This window comes from Populus alba, chromosome 1 (assembly GCF_005239225.2).
Source record: "Populus alba chromosome 1, ASM523922v2, whole genome shotgun sequence".
NCBI classification, from domain to species: Eukaryota; Viridiplantae; Streptophyta; class Magnoliopsida; order Malpighiales; family Salicaceae; genus Populus; species Populus alba.
In genome coordinates, this window is record NC_133284.1 from 1,181,619 (window position 1) to 1,195,161 (window position 13,543).

The 13,543-nt window shown below is 31.4% G+C and overlaps 1 protein-coding gene across 3 annotated transcripts in view; it reads right to left on the reverse strand.

The window, feature by feature from the left end:
• The window catches only part of LOC118049742 (callose synthase 9), a 37,192-nt gene extending 26,720 nt beyond the window's left edge, over positions 1-10,472 (reverse strand). Inside the window, exons 1-9 of one of the 3 annotated variants that reach the window (XM_035059818.2) lie at positions 10,268-10,471; positions 9,473-9,544; positions 9,049-9,253; positions 8,344-8,441; positions 7,803-7,966; positions 6,823-6,919; positions 6,065-6,175; positions 5,861-5,986; positions 4,902-4,991 (exon numbers count right to left, since the gene is read on the reverse strand). In XM_035059818.2, the coding sequence (XP_034915709.1) occupies positions 4,902-4,991; positions 5,861-5,986; positions 6,065-6,175; positions 6,823-6,919; positions 7,803-7,966; positions 8,344-8,441; positions 9,049-9,250 (888 nt within the window). In that variant the 5' untranslated portion in view covers positions 9,251-9,253; positions 9,473-9,544; positions 10,268-10,471. Of the gene's footprint in view, positions 1-4,901; positions 4,992-5,860; positions 5,987-6,064; positions 6,176-6,822; positions 6,920-7,802; positions 7,967-8,343; positions 8,442-9,048; positions 9,254-9,472; positions 9,545-10,267 lie in introns of all 3 variants that reach the window. The other 2 variants (XM_035059820.2, XM_073411819.1) reach the window with 2 other exon arrangements.
• Positions 10,473-13,543: the final 3,071 nt, after the last annotated feature.

The window sequence follows — 13,543 nt, forward strand, 5'->3', positions numbered from 1 at the left end:
CGTGAAGAATAAAGGAATTGCATAGGGCGAGTTTCCGCAAATTTTCCATCTCTTGTCTTACTATACTTTTATTTTTATTTTCTTTTATATTGATTTATTAAAAAAAAGTTGAGAAAGTCAAAAAAAAAAGTGAAAAGTTAATAAAAAAAAAAAAGCAAATTGATAAAAAAAGTCAAAAATAAGAGTCAAGGTAAAATAAAATACTCACGGTAGCAAAAGGTAGCAAAAGGAGATCACATCATCCAGTACACCATTGCGTCAACGATACTACATCACCAACAACAACATGATTCGAAGGTCTATCTACGATCAAATTCAATGTTTCTCCTCCTTTTGATTTGTTTAGTTTTACTTTTCTGGTTTTACACTTGTCATTTAAAGTTGTCGTTAATATCACTTTTTGTGCCTAAAAAAATATCTCACCTTACATTTTTATCTATTATTTTTTTCTCATCAACCTCTTTCATCATTGAATATCTAGCATCTAGTCCTCTTTGATAATTGCGAGTCCTTGCTTGTGAAAATGTGTTTGATTAATTATTTACACTTAAAGGTCTATCAATGCATGCTTAAAATTTTATTGGTGTATTTTGTTCTTGAGTACTCTCCACATTAAAAAAATATGGAATTACTATTATTTTTTGTATTGTGACTTCACTTGCAGGAATCGTATTTGATGTCAATTCTATTTTTATGTTAGTGTTGCATGCATTTGTAAATATTCGTCTAGTATCCAACTTTAAGTTTACAACTATCATGGATTCAACCTTGAGTGATATCTTTAAAGCCAATCATGAACAAAACATTGTAGAGTTTGAGACAACTAGGTTGGGTGTATCTAGATATGCCTTAACACAACCCGAGAGAGCTGAAGATTGAAGAAGAACTATTATCTTTCACACCTATATCAAGTGTGCAGATAAAGGATGTAAGATTATAATTGATAATGGAAGTTGTATCCATGCAATATCTTCGAATATTGTAGCTCACTTGGGCTTAAAACGTGTTCCCCATCCTAAGCCATATAATGTGTCATGGGTTAATAATACCTCTATAGCAGTCAAAGAAAGATATCTGTTCCCTATCAAATTGCTAGACTATCATGATGAGATTTGGAGTGATGTAATTTCAAAAGATATAGAACATGTCATTTTAGAGAGGTAATGGATATATGATTTAGACGTCATCATTTCTAGTCGATCAAATTCATGTTTTTTAGCTTTTAAAGGTAGAAAGATCAAACTCATTGGATTACCACCAAGACCTAGCAATAATAACAAAAAAAAGGATGTGAATGAACAAGAACTTAATACAATGAGCCTGAATGAGTTTGAAAATAAGGTTAAGGAATAACATATTGTGCCTGGTTTAGTTGCAAAAGAAATTTCAAGAAACTCTTTAATGGAACTACCAAAGGAGGTAAATATAGCTAACATAAAATGTCCAAAAGAGTTTGCTAAGGAGGTTCATGAAAAATCAATTATGTCTCCTTTATTTGTAAAAGTTTCTAGAGACTCTCTCGTCGAGTTGCCTGAAAAGATAAGTGCAATGTTAGGAGAGTTTCAAGATAGTTATCATTCTAAGTTCACTAATTTCTCGACCTTTATGCTTGACACCCAACTTGTCATAGATTTTGAGCAGCATTCCAAGCTTCAGGATTCTTCACCCCTATGCTTGACATCTAGCATTTCATAGATTTTGAACAACCTCTTAAGCTCCCTATGCTTTGTCCTCAATGCTTGACATCCAGCATGTCATTAGTCTTGAGCAATCTATTGAGATCCCTAAATCCTTACCCTTTATTCATGATAAGGAGAGGATAAGGATGACCCCGATTCACTAGGTCATGTTCAATATATATCCATCCAGGATTCAAAGGTGTGTTTCATTCCACACTCTGTCGTGTAAGGTTCATGGTCGCAAACATAGGATGCCAGTAGATATTCCTCCTTTGTCTCCTCACTCTAAAATGTCTGATTTAGCTGAATCTTTTGCATGTAGAGTTCATAATTTGCGTGTAAAGTTCATAAGACATATTCAAGCAAGTAACTAACGATACAAATTTCAAGCTGATTTACATAAGTATCATGATGTGCTTGGAGAGTATTTCATGATACAGATTAAACTTGAACAATGTCCTTTGAAAACCAGTCATAAATTGCAAGTGAGTAGTGTTAGACCATTCAAAGTTTTGCAAATGATTGCATCAAGTAGTTATATCATTAAATTGTCATTAAACTTTGATATTAGCTCTAATTTTGGCATGAAAAACCTTGTTATATATAAAACACAACCTATCCCTGATGCTCCATTTGATATTACCACCCCATTATCATTATCATTGGCATAAAAGGAACATGTTAATACTATTTTGAATGCACAAGTTGTTTTTAACAGGGATGGTGAAGTTCAGCGAATCTCAATTTATGAGCTTAGGGACCAGATTCAGAATGTATTTGGATTACCAAAGAGAAATTATAGCAGCTTAATGCTTATCTTTGGAACAGTTATCACAGTCGCCTTGAACTATACTTGACAAGGTAAAGTTCTTCCAACCTCGGGAGAGTTGATGGAGACATCAGACCCGAGACATTGTTTACTACATGTTTATATGATCTACGATGACAGAGGATAGTTCAACCCTTGTGTTATTGGATTTTATTTGTTGGGCTTGATTTAGTCATTGTTAGATATTTTAGTTAGTGGGCTATAAGCCCAATTGTTCATTCTAGTTAAGGTTTTAATATTTATATCATATTTTTCTAAATGTTAGACAATTTTGATGAATTAAATAAAAATTTGTAAAGTTGTAAACTTTTCCAACCTCATTCTTCTATTCTTTGGCTTTTTCTTCTCTTTTTGGCTTCTTCTTCTTAGTTTCATCTTTTCTTTCTTCTTTAGCATTAAATCTCTTTTTGTCCCACGTCAAATCACACCCAAAACTATCAGACTTTGGGGTCTTCAACTCAGCCTAATGCGAACATGTCCATTAAGGGAGGGACTATTATTCACAAGGATCTAAAACCCAATGAGATGATGATGAAAACTAGTAACACCGAGAAATTCCAGTCCTCTCCACTAATTCTAGCTATAACAACATGCAATTAGGTAATTCACATATTTTACTTGGAATATTTATCTATAAAATTCAAATAGCAAAATATTTACCTATACCAATTGAAGTATTTGTACGGCCCATTCTAATCAGATAAATTAGAATAGAACAAAGTAAACAAGTTTCTTTATTTTGTTGAAAGAATTATTATCATCTATTATGGTCAAACTATTGGAAAATGGAAAATAAGCATCAGCCACAAAATACTGGAAGATTTATATGATTCATGCTAATAATAGCATGCAAACAAATGTATGATGGCAATCACAACCAGTGTTGTCAAAACGTTACTTCACCAAAGCTAGGGCACCCTAGGTGAGGAGAGAGCCACCGAGCAAGGCGATTTTATAGGTGCTCGCCTGGATAAGTGTTGCTAGGACTTGACGCGCTGCCTAGGCAATAATTTTTGTCTTTTCTTCTCATTTTTTACTATATTAATCCTATTCTTCTATCCACCCACCCATAGTTATTTACAGGGTATAATTGTGAAACCAAAGGCTCTTGTCTTTTAAAAATTATAAAAAGAAACAAAAGGAAGAGATTCACCAAGAACTATCATTGGGATTGACACTTAGCATGTGAGGACATTTAACAGCAGAGACATTTAATGGAACCAGCTAACCTCAATGCTTTACTATTATTTTATTCATCTTCTTTTCTTTTATATATTATGACGTTCACCACACTTTTCTCTTTATCAGTCTTCATTTATAAATATTTAAGCTATATTATGCTGCCAGATTTTCAATTTGATTTTATTTTTTAAAATTTCTTCTACGGTTATCAATTTATTTCCTTTTAGACTTGTACAACTAGTTAAGCATAGAAGTGTCAATTCTAAAGAAATACATTATGGCTTAATAGATCACGATTCAAATGAAATGGAAATTAAGGACTTTAGTAAAGGAGAGGAAGGCATGGATGATGATGTCTTGGAAGTTGATAAAGGTTGAACAGTTACCCTTAAATAACTCCATCTATCTTTAAGACTTATTTAATCTACTTGCTCATTTAAATTATCTTGTATCCTCTTTTATCTTTCAAAGTTATAGACTTAATTACCAGTTAGTGAAACACTGATATGGCTTTCTATAATATGATATTTTGCTTTTAAATTTGATTATTTTATTTTATTTTAGTATACCACCTCATTTTGTTCGAGTGGGCCTATGACACCTCAGGTGTTTAGTACCAGTGGCGCCTTAGGGCACCTTTCACTTTTGACAACACTAAATTTACATTTCAAAATTATATTTTTTTAAATTTCAGCATTTCTTTATCTTTGGTATACTTATTTGACAAATTTTCACCACCACCATGCAAAGGATCCTTTAAATATAGCAAGTAACTTCCTATAAGGCAACTGATTGAAGCAAAGTTTTAATCCTTTCCTTGTTGGGCAGGTGTTAAAAAATTAAAAACAACAAATAACATGTGCTAGGCTGTGTGACTATAGAGCAGGCTAAGAAGATAAAAGCCACTATGATGGTACTTGCAAAAAAGATGAACAAAGAGTCCAGGTTAAATTAAAATAACAAACTGAAAATCAAATCACTCAATGCCAAATGTAAACACTAAAACAGCATTAGTTCCAAACGATCTTACAGAACTTAAAATCTTTGAACTATAAATGTAAACTACAAATACTTGCACGTGAAGCAATTTAATTAGCAGAGAGTTAATAAAAAGATCTGATATGGAAAATTCATATTTACCTTGGGATAGCATCCTAAAATTCCAAAACAGAAATTAACAAAAATATGAAACAGAAACATGTGAGACATACCGGTTCGGTTGCATCAGGGATACCAAGTCGAGATTGTTCATTGGCAAGGAGGTGAACTACATGTTCCCGCTGGTTTGAAACATTGTCTTTCTGACAGCCATAAAGTTCACAAATGAGAAGCAAGAAACAAATTATTCCAAATGATTTCTTAGAAAAAGTCCATAACACACTAGAAGAAGTATGCAAAAGTAGTGTAGAGAAGCGTGATTTTGAATTGAAACCCCCCCCTAACTTATATAATTTTCACCTATTCTGAATGGAAGATAAATATAGGAGGCTGGGCAAAGCACAGAATTCTCAGCATCCAAAAAATATGAATCCAATTTAAAAACCCACAATTGCTTCTTTTAATTTTCCTCTCTAAACGAGTCACATTCCTAGAGCCTATCTCCCCTTATGAATCAATTAACTTGCTCCTTTTTCAGTTAATGAACTTAATGAAGATAATGACATGGTGTTTTGATATCCTTGTTGATAAAGTAGATGGGAGAATGGTCGTTCACATCATTTATAGTGTATTTTGAATCAACTGAAAATTGATTATGGTAGGGCCAAATAAAAGAACAAAGACCCAATTTACTATTTCATGAACGAAATTCAAGTTTTAAAACTCCCTTTGCATTCTAAGTGAACCAATGAGGAGTGATAATTGCAACCGAACCAGATTATTACCCGATTAAAATGTAGTAGCCAGGTAAGAACCCCAAAAACATCAAAATATAATAAGGCTTTGATCACATCCAAATACAACATCAAGAAATAAATAACTGCAGATATTGCAAATCCAAAAGACATCCAAATAAAATTTCTGCTTCTAAATAAGCATACAATCTCCAAGCTTGACACTTCATTGGTGGATTTCTACTTTTAGAAGCATGAATCAAGAGAAAACAAACAAAAACTATGGAAGTGCACAAGTGAAATAGCCTCATACAGCACATAATCACGGGATTACAAACCTGAAACCCAAAAATGTAGTGCAGAAAATCAAGCATATCAGGACTTCTTGTAGCAGGAATAGGAAAACCATCTGGTAATTGCGGCAGGCCCTGGAAATACTTCAAAGCTGATGCTGCTGCTCGTACCTGCACTTGAATGATGTTGAGTGAAAAATTATGCAATTAACAAATTATGAACATAGGATAATAATAAAACTAGTTGACCTCAGGGAAAGTAACAATAGCATTTGTCATAGTTTGACCATCCAGTGGAATGATGTTATAAGCAATAAGGTCCTCAGTCATGGTGGCATCGGATTCGATCATTCGCTTAAGCTGCACAAAATACAACATGCATATTAATTGACAGTAGACGCAAATAAGTATTACCAACGACCTTTACAAATGCATATATTAATGATAGCATTCATTGGTATCCATAAAAAGTGGAGGGGTGGAGAGTTGGTTGCATTAAGAATATCTTTTCACGAATAAGAAAAGGAGCAAAAATGAAAAGCAAAATTATATTCTCATGTTGCAGTTTCCTCCCATGTCTTCAATTAGTGCAACCATGAATACAACTTCACAAAAGCAGAGCATGTCACAGATAATACCACAATGGATGAATTATCTGGATTTCTGAGATGGCTTAGAAGCACCAAGCTCTACCAAAAACATAGCATAGGGACTGTGGTAGGCAGGAGAGTAGAGAAGTAGATCGAAGCACATATTGCATAAAATGTTGAAATGGTGCAGGAAATAAATAAAATCAACCTGGAAGAAGAGAGTAAAGAAGTTGCATATGCATGCAATTTTAACTTTTCAAAGAGAAAGAATGAAGAAAAAAAAATTGTGGCTTGAAAGAAACATAGAAGTTCAAATTCTCAAAATAATCCTGATATAGTCCACAGGATAAGTAACTGCAAAATTAATGTATGGGCAGCCATGAAGAGAATTATGTTTGAAAAGACTATATATCGAACCTCTTCGGGAAGTTCATCTGTTAGTTGCCCAAGTACAGATCCTAAAACTTTCAGAGTTGCAAAAACTCTTTTTCTCTTCACTGTCTTCCGCTCCAACCTGGATTGACAAATCAAAACCAAGCATGCCATGTTGAAACAAGAGAAATCATAAATAGTTCCAAACTAGGCAACAAAGTGCACATGCATGTAGCAAAAACTAAATTTATGGGACTGCCAGAAACCTCAGAAACACAAGAAAATGGAGCTAATGAATTAATTAAGCCAGCAAATTAATTAGCAGAGCTACAGTTACCACCTGAGGTAATTTCGGCGACAGGGCTTATTTATGGTGGCAGCCATTTTGATGGGGCACTTTTTTTTGTTTCTTGGAGAGGAGGGAGGGATCAGAGTTTTTCCAAACTCAAAGGCGAGCATTCTGAGATACAGCATATGAAGTGGATACCTCCAGAATTGAGTGGAGAATATAACTAAAAATGCATTCCTACCTCATTCAGCAATTCTAATGAATACCAAGCATGAACGACAAAGCCTCAATTCCAAACTAATAGGGGTCAGCTGTATCAAGCATCACTAGTTAAATTCTTCATATAAGCTCCCAAGTACAAGGGCTTACTATTACATATTGGAGAACTATAAAAATCTGCCCCTTCTCATCTAGGTTTATATTCACAGAAACTAAAACTATATCATCAATGCTGCTTAAACCTAAAGAAATGACAAAAAAAAAAAACATTTATGAATCAGAAGCAGTGTTTAAATACAAACCATAACTATGGTACCTATTCCATGAAATTAATGATGTTAAAAATTGGCAAAGAAGCAGAGAAAATAAACAGAGGGAGAGAGGTGGAGACAAAGAGAAGAAAAGAAAAATAAAAGGAAAGCCAAACTATTGTGGATGACATTAAAGGCATTCTGCCGTTTAAAGGCAAAGTTCGACTCAATTTTTTAATGAATTCTTTCTTATTTTAGGAACATACTCGCCAAGGATTCCAGTAAAAGCACCAGATTCCCTCAACTGCATTTCTTCTTCTCGTAGCTTGTCTACATTGTTGTTCTCTCTGTAGGATTTGTAAAACTCTTGCAGCTGAGCAATATCCTGGCTTCTATCTATGGTTCCACCCTCCCTTTTTGCCAGCTTTTGCTGAAAGTTTCTCAAAAGGACAAAGAAGGCACATGATATTAGCAGACATATATATATAAAAACACATCACATCTATAATAGCTATTGAATAGCATCAAACATATTATAATTGTTAAGGTATCTAAAGAATAACATAACTATAACATTATAAACTACCAATCAAAATAATAACTGAATGTACAATTATCATTATTATAGATGATGAAAAGAGAAGACAAATTTAAAAACTTCTCAGCACGTCTACAAAATAGCTTTCATCATTTATCTGGAAATCTATCTTCTGGTAATACTGTATTTTCCTGAATTTTTTTTCTACAAAACTGAAAGATCTTCTACATGTAAACATGACCAAAAGTCTTCATATACAAGAGCTATACCTTGATAACAGACATCAAACCAGTCTTGAATTGTAGAACACCTCTTCCTTCACTATTCGGATCCAGATTTTGTGCAAGTGAATAAGCATGTTCACATACTGCAGGTAAAATAATATTTAAAAAAAATACAGTAGCTTCAAGAGCGCAAAACTTCTGCTGATTATATGGGGCATATCATTCATAGAAAACAGAATCAACAGCAGAATATAAGTCATTCAAGCAAAACATAGAAACTCCTCTTTGTCATGTTTATAAGGGTTTGATATTTGCTTGACGACTTACCTCAAAGCTTATTATTTTAATTACTTGTGGTTTGCTAAATTGCCTAGATTATTATGTCTTGAATAGGAAATGCAAAATATTCCATATGCATGGGACATTGATAATTAATTGATTTGAAGCATCAGCTTATTAGTTTATGAACTTTGTAATTTTTTTCTTGAACTTAAAGTTCAGATTTTACATCATGATAGACTAGATTGTTCATGTTCAAAAGTTTCTTCATCCAAAATCTTTTCTTTCTTTCTTTTTTCTTTCTTTTTTTTTTTTTTTTGCATTGAGTTGTGCGAGAATGTAAGCAAGTCTGATCAACTTAAGCTAAAATGATTAACACTCTCACTAAGAGATTTGCATAAATACCCTAGGTTAGATGGTGTAAACATGCAAAATAAGAGTGACATAACCAAAAGAAAATAAAATACATACGAATTCTAGACACAGCTGGATTTACATCTTGAATTTCATCTGCTGCTCTCAAAATTTCATCTATATCCCTATTATTAGTAAGCGAAGACGGAACATATCCAGCAATACCACCAAAAGGCCGACCAAGTGCATCAGTCCCAGTTCTTTCCCTCCTTAACACAGCCCTTACTAACCGCTCCCATAAGTCCTCTGCTCGAGACATTTTCTGCAGAACACAAATCATCAGTGCACTCTATCCAAACAGTTGAAAAAATGAAAAACAAAAAACAAGAACCTTGTACTTTGGAATGTTAAATAACAAGTACATATAGATTCATTGATTGATACAATGGATGATGTCATGGAAATGCATCAGATACAAATAAAAATATAAATAATACTTGCAGTTAAAATTGTCTATCCTTTACAACCAATAGAGCATTACTGGAGTATAGCAGCCCAGCTGGCAATAAACAGTCTAAGACCGAAGAAGTGCAGCTCACAGCTGAAGTAAAAGCTGACAAATGATTAAAACAAAAACGCAAACTAATTATTCAAGAGACTATACTAATAATAATTACTAACAGGTATCCAATCCGAAGACCAACAAGGCTACTGCAAGCAATCACCAATCAGATTAAATTTATCCAACAACCAATTGCAACAAAATTTGTGCACGCAAATTTATACTGCCTTGACTTGGTCCTTTTCATAGAACCTCAGATTTTCACTAAACAAGAGACTACGCCCTTAATTTTGACGAACACTTGAGAGCAACATAAACCCTAAAACCAACATTTATCAGAAAAATTAACTTAAAAAGGGGGCAATACAATTAAATAGCATGATAACACCAAACAGAAACAATTAAGCTAGCCAAATCATACTTTCTAAATAAGAAATTACATGACAATTAGCTAAAATTACAAGAAAAAAATACTCAAAAGTTAGTTCCATTTGTGTGTATTTATATACTAATATGTAAAAGAATAGACACAAATTGCTAAAAAGAAGTTGCAGATCAAAGAGAGAGATAAAGGTTTCCAAAAATAAACAAATCAAAAAAATTGTGGTTGGGGAATTCAAAACAGAAAAAATTACAAAACTTTTTCGAATTATTTTTCTGTGGTCAACAACACAAAAACAAAAACCTAATAGATCTCAAATTATAGTCGCTAATTTTCTCGGTAACGAGACAGGAGAAAACATCAAAAACAAAATAAAAACCAAAAACCGTTACCTGAATCGCGACACGAAAATGGTAGAGAGAAGGAGAGAGACCGAGTTGACAAGGCGAGTTGAATCGATCTCTTCTTCTTTTTCTTCGTCTCGAAGCAAAAGATTTCAAATGAAAAAACAAAAAGACGGGGGTTTTAAAATGAAGGGTGTTTTTGCTTTGCTGCCATTTAAAAAGAGAGCTGAGAGATCGTTTCCGAGGAGAGAGAAGAAATGAGGGGAGAGATAGGGAATCTATAAAGGGGTAGTTATGTAATTATACGAATTTGATAATTTATATAGGAGGGAATTATAAATTAGCCCCTCTAGTTTAGAAATGTAATTGATTTGTCCATGATTTTTAAATATACTTGTAATTTATTTTTATTTTTTATTTTTTTATTTAAATTTATTTTGTTTTTTATAAGGGGTGTAATGAAATTCTTTAATTGTGTTTTCTCGAGAAAATATTTTTTTTGTTTGACAAATGAAAACAATAAATAATTAGTTATAATAAATTAATGTAACTATAAAACATAAAAATATAATAAATACTAGATAATAAAAAAAAATATTCATGAATCTATCTCTTCTTATTTTTGTTTGACAAATGAAAACAATAAATAATTAGTTATAATAAATTAATGTAACTATAAAACATAAAAATATAATAAATAGTAGATAATAAAAAAAATATTCATGAATCGATCTCTTCTTATTTTTCTTCCTCATCTCGAAGCAAAAGATTTCAAATGAAAAAAATAAAAAGACAAGATTTTTTTTAAAAAAAAGTGTTTTACTTTTGCTGCTCTAAGAGATTGTTTATAAGGAAAGAAAAAAGAAATAAGGGGAGCAATAAAAATTCTATAAAGGGGTTATGTAGCTATACGATGATAATTATTGGCCATAGCCGGTTGAATGCGGATTTGATAATTTGTAAAGGAGGGGATTATAAATTAACCCCTCTAGTTTATAAATGTAATTGACTTGTCCATGCATTTTTTAAATAGACTTGTGATTTGTTATTTTTTTCCATTTAAATTTATTTTGTTTTTTTAAGGGGTGCAATGAAATTCATGAAATTCTTTGGCTGTATCTTTCCAAATAAATATTTCCTTGTTTGACAGATGAGAACAATAAATAATTAGTTATAACAAATCAATATAGCTCTAAAACATAAAAATATAATAAATGCTAAAAGAAAACACTAAATAATAAAAAAAATACTTATATCTTGGTTAAATATTTTACACTGAATATCTTGTGATCTCCAACCAATTATGATCTTTGATATAATTTACATAAATAACTTTCGAGTATTTATATTATTAAATTTATTTATAGCGTAATTTTTTCATTCTTTTTAATTTTAACTTTTTTTCTTATAAAAAGAAAAGAAATTGATAATAAGAAAGTAAAGGAAGAAGGTATTTTTTTTAGAATAAATTAATAGTAGATTAAGTATTTTTTTAGCACTAATAAGAGACATTTACCGGTTATAGTTTTTGAAACTGGAAAAATTATTTAATTCTTTTTTAAAAATAGAGGGACTAATTTATAATTTACTCTTTTATTAACATGGGATGGGAAGAAGACATTTACCGGTTATAGGCCGTGACACGGGGTTCGATGCCTTTGAATAATTAACGCGGAAAAGAAAAGTAGTGTAGAAAGGCCTATGGGGCCTTGAGCACGTGGAGGTGGAACCTGGTCACCTGATCACTTGATCCTTTTTTTGTATTATAAAAAGACCTTTAGTTAATAAATTGATAGTAAAACTAAGGAAATTGATTCATGAATGATCAAAAAGAAATTAATTAATTGAAATATGGAGATCAAATAATGGGAAATGGCCTATGGATGTACCATTTGGGTAATTTGGAGCATAGTTATAAACCATGGACTGGTTTAGTAGATATATCAAAGACTTGATTGGTCTGAAATTTAAATTGAACGAATTGAAGAGAAAAAAATTGGCTAAGTTGATTAAAAACCAAGGACAATTCACTAGCTTAGTCACTATGCCCAACTTAGTCAAAACTTAGCCATTAATACATCAAAATTTTTAAATTTTTTATCAAAACAATATTATTTTAATTCTAAAAAAAATTAAGGGTCAATTCATATTGACACTTTCAATTTGTAATCCAAATTTTATTTTTAATCAATTTTTGTATGAGGTTTTAGAAATATGATTTGGATGAAAAATTATCTTTTAAAGTAATGCTGGGAATTATTTTTATCTATAAATTATTTTCTTTAATCAAATTTCACATTTGAACACCATGAAAATGTTTTTATACATCTCCATGCCCAGTAATTAGAGCACTTCTATAAAATCAACAATAGTGCTAAAATAATCATGAGGGATATAGCTTAATTGATCAGATCCTGAGTTTGTTTTTCAAAGGTCATTTGTTTGAATTCACGAATCTCATGACCACTAGAGGCTTATATTGTTATTAACTTTAAGGCCTTGGAGACTAGTAAAGGCGCGCACAAGCTGGTCTTGACATTTATGGTTAATAAAAAAATAAAATAAAACAATAGCGCTCGAGTATTTTCAAATCATTTTGACATTAACGCATCAAATTGATCTCAAAATACAAAAAAATAAAAAATAAACTTGAAGCAAACAAAAAATATAAATAAAGTTTTTTTTTTTTCAAAATGCTTTTGAAATGCAAAAACAAACATGGCTTTATGTGTAGTAATAAATGAATGGCAATCAATATCATAGTATCATTTATAGTATAACCGCGAACTTTGAAATCATCGAGTTTAAAATTCAATTGTATAAAAGCCGAGCTAGTTCAAGATAAATAAGATTCCTAAACATAACTATAAATATAATATTTTAAAATATTTAAGAAATATTTTTTTATTATTTTAATGTTTATCCGACAATTGAGATTTTAGACTATTTATTTCATACTTTGAGCCTTTTATTACGTGGAGGCAATCTTCATTCCTTAAAATATAATTAATAGATACATATTATTTATTATACGTAATTTTAGCTGAGAGGGGTCTTGGACTCTTGCCGTGGCCCTTAACTTGAGCCAATTTTGTGTGGAAGTTGCCCAACATTACTTAGTTAACTTAACTAGTTGAAAAACAACTTGATTAATCAATAAAAAAAATTAAAAATAAAATTAAGAAAAAAAAATAAAATTAATAGGAAAAAAACCTATTAACCCAACTCATTATTAAAGTAGATTTAAAATTAAATCATATAAAAGTTATCTTAATATTATGTAATTGACTTGACCATTCAAAAAATAACTTAAATGATTGATAA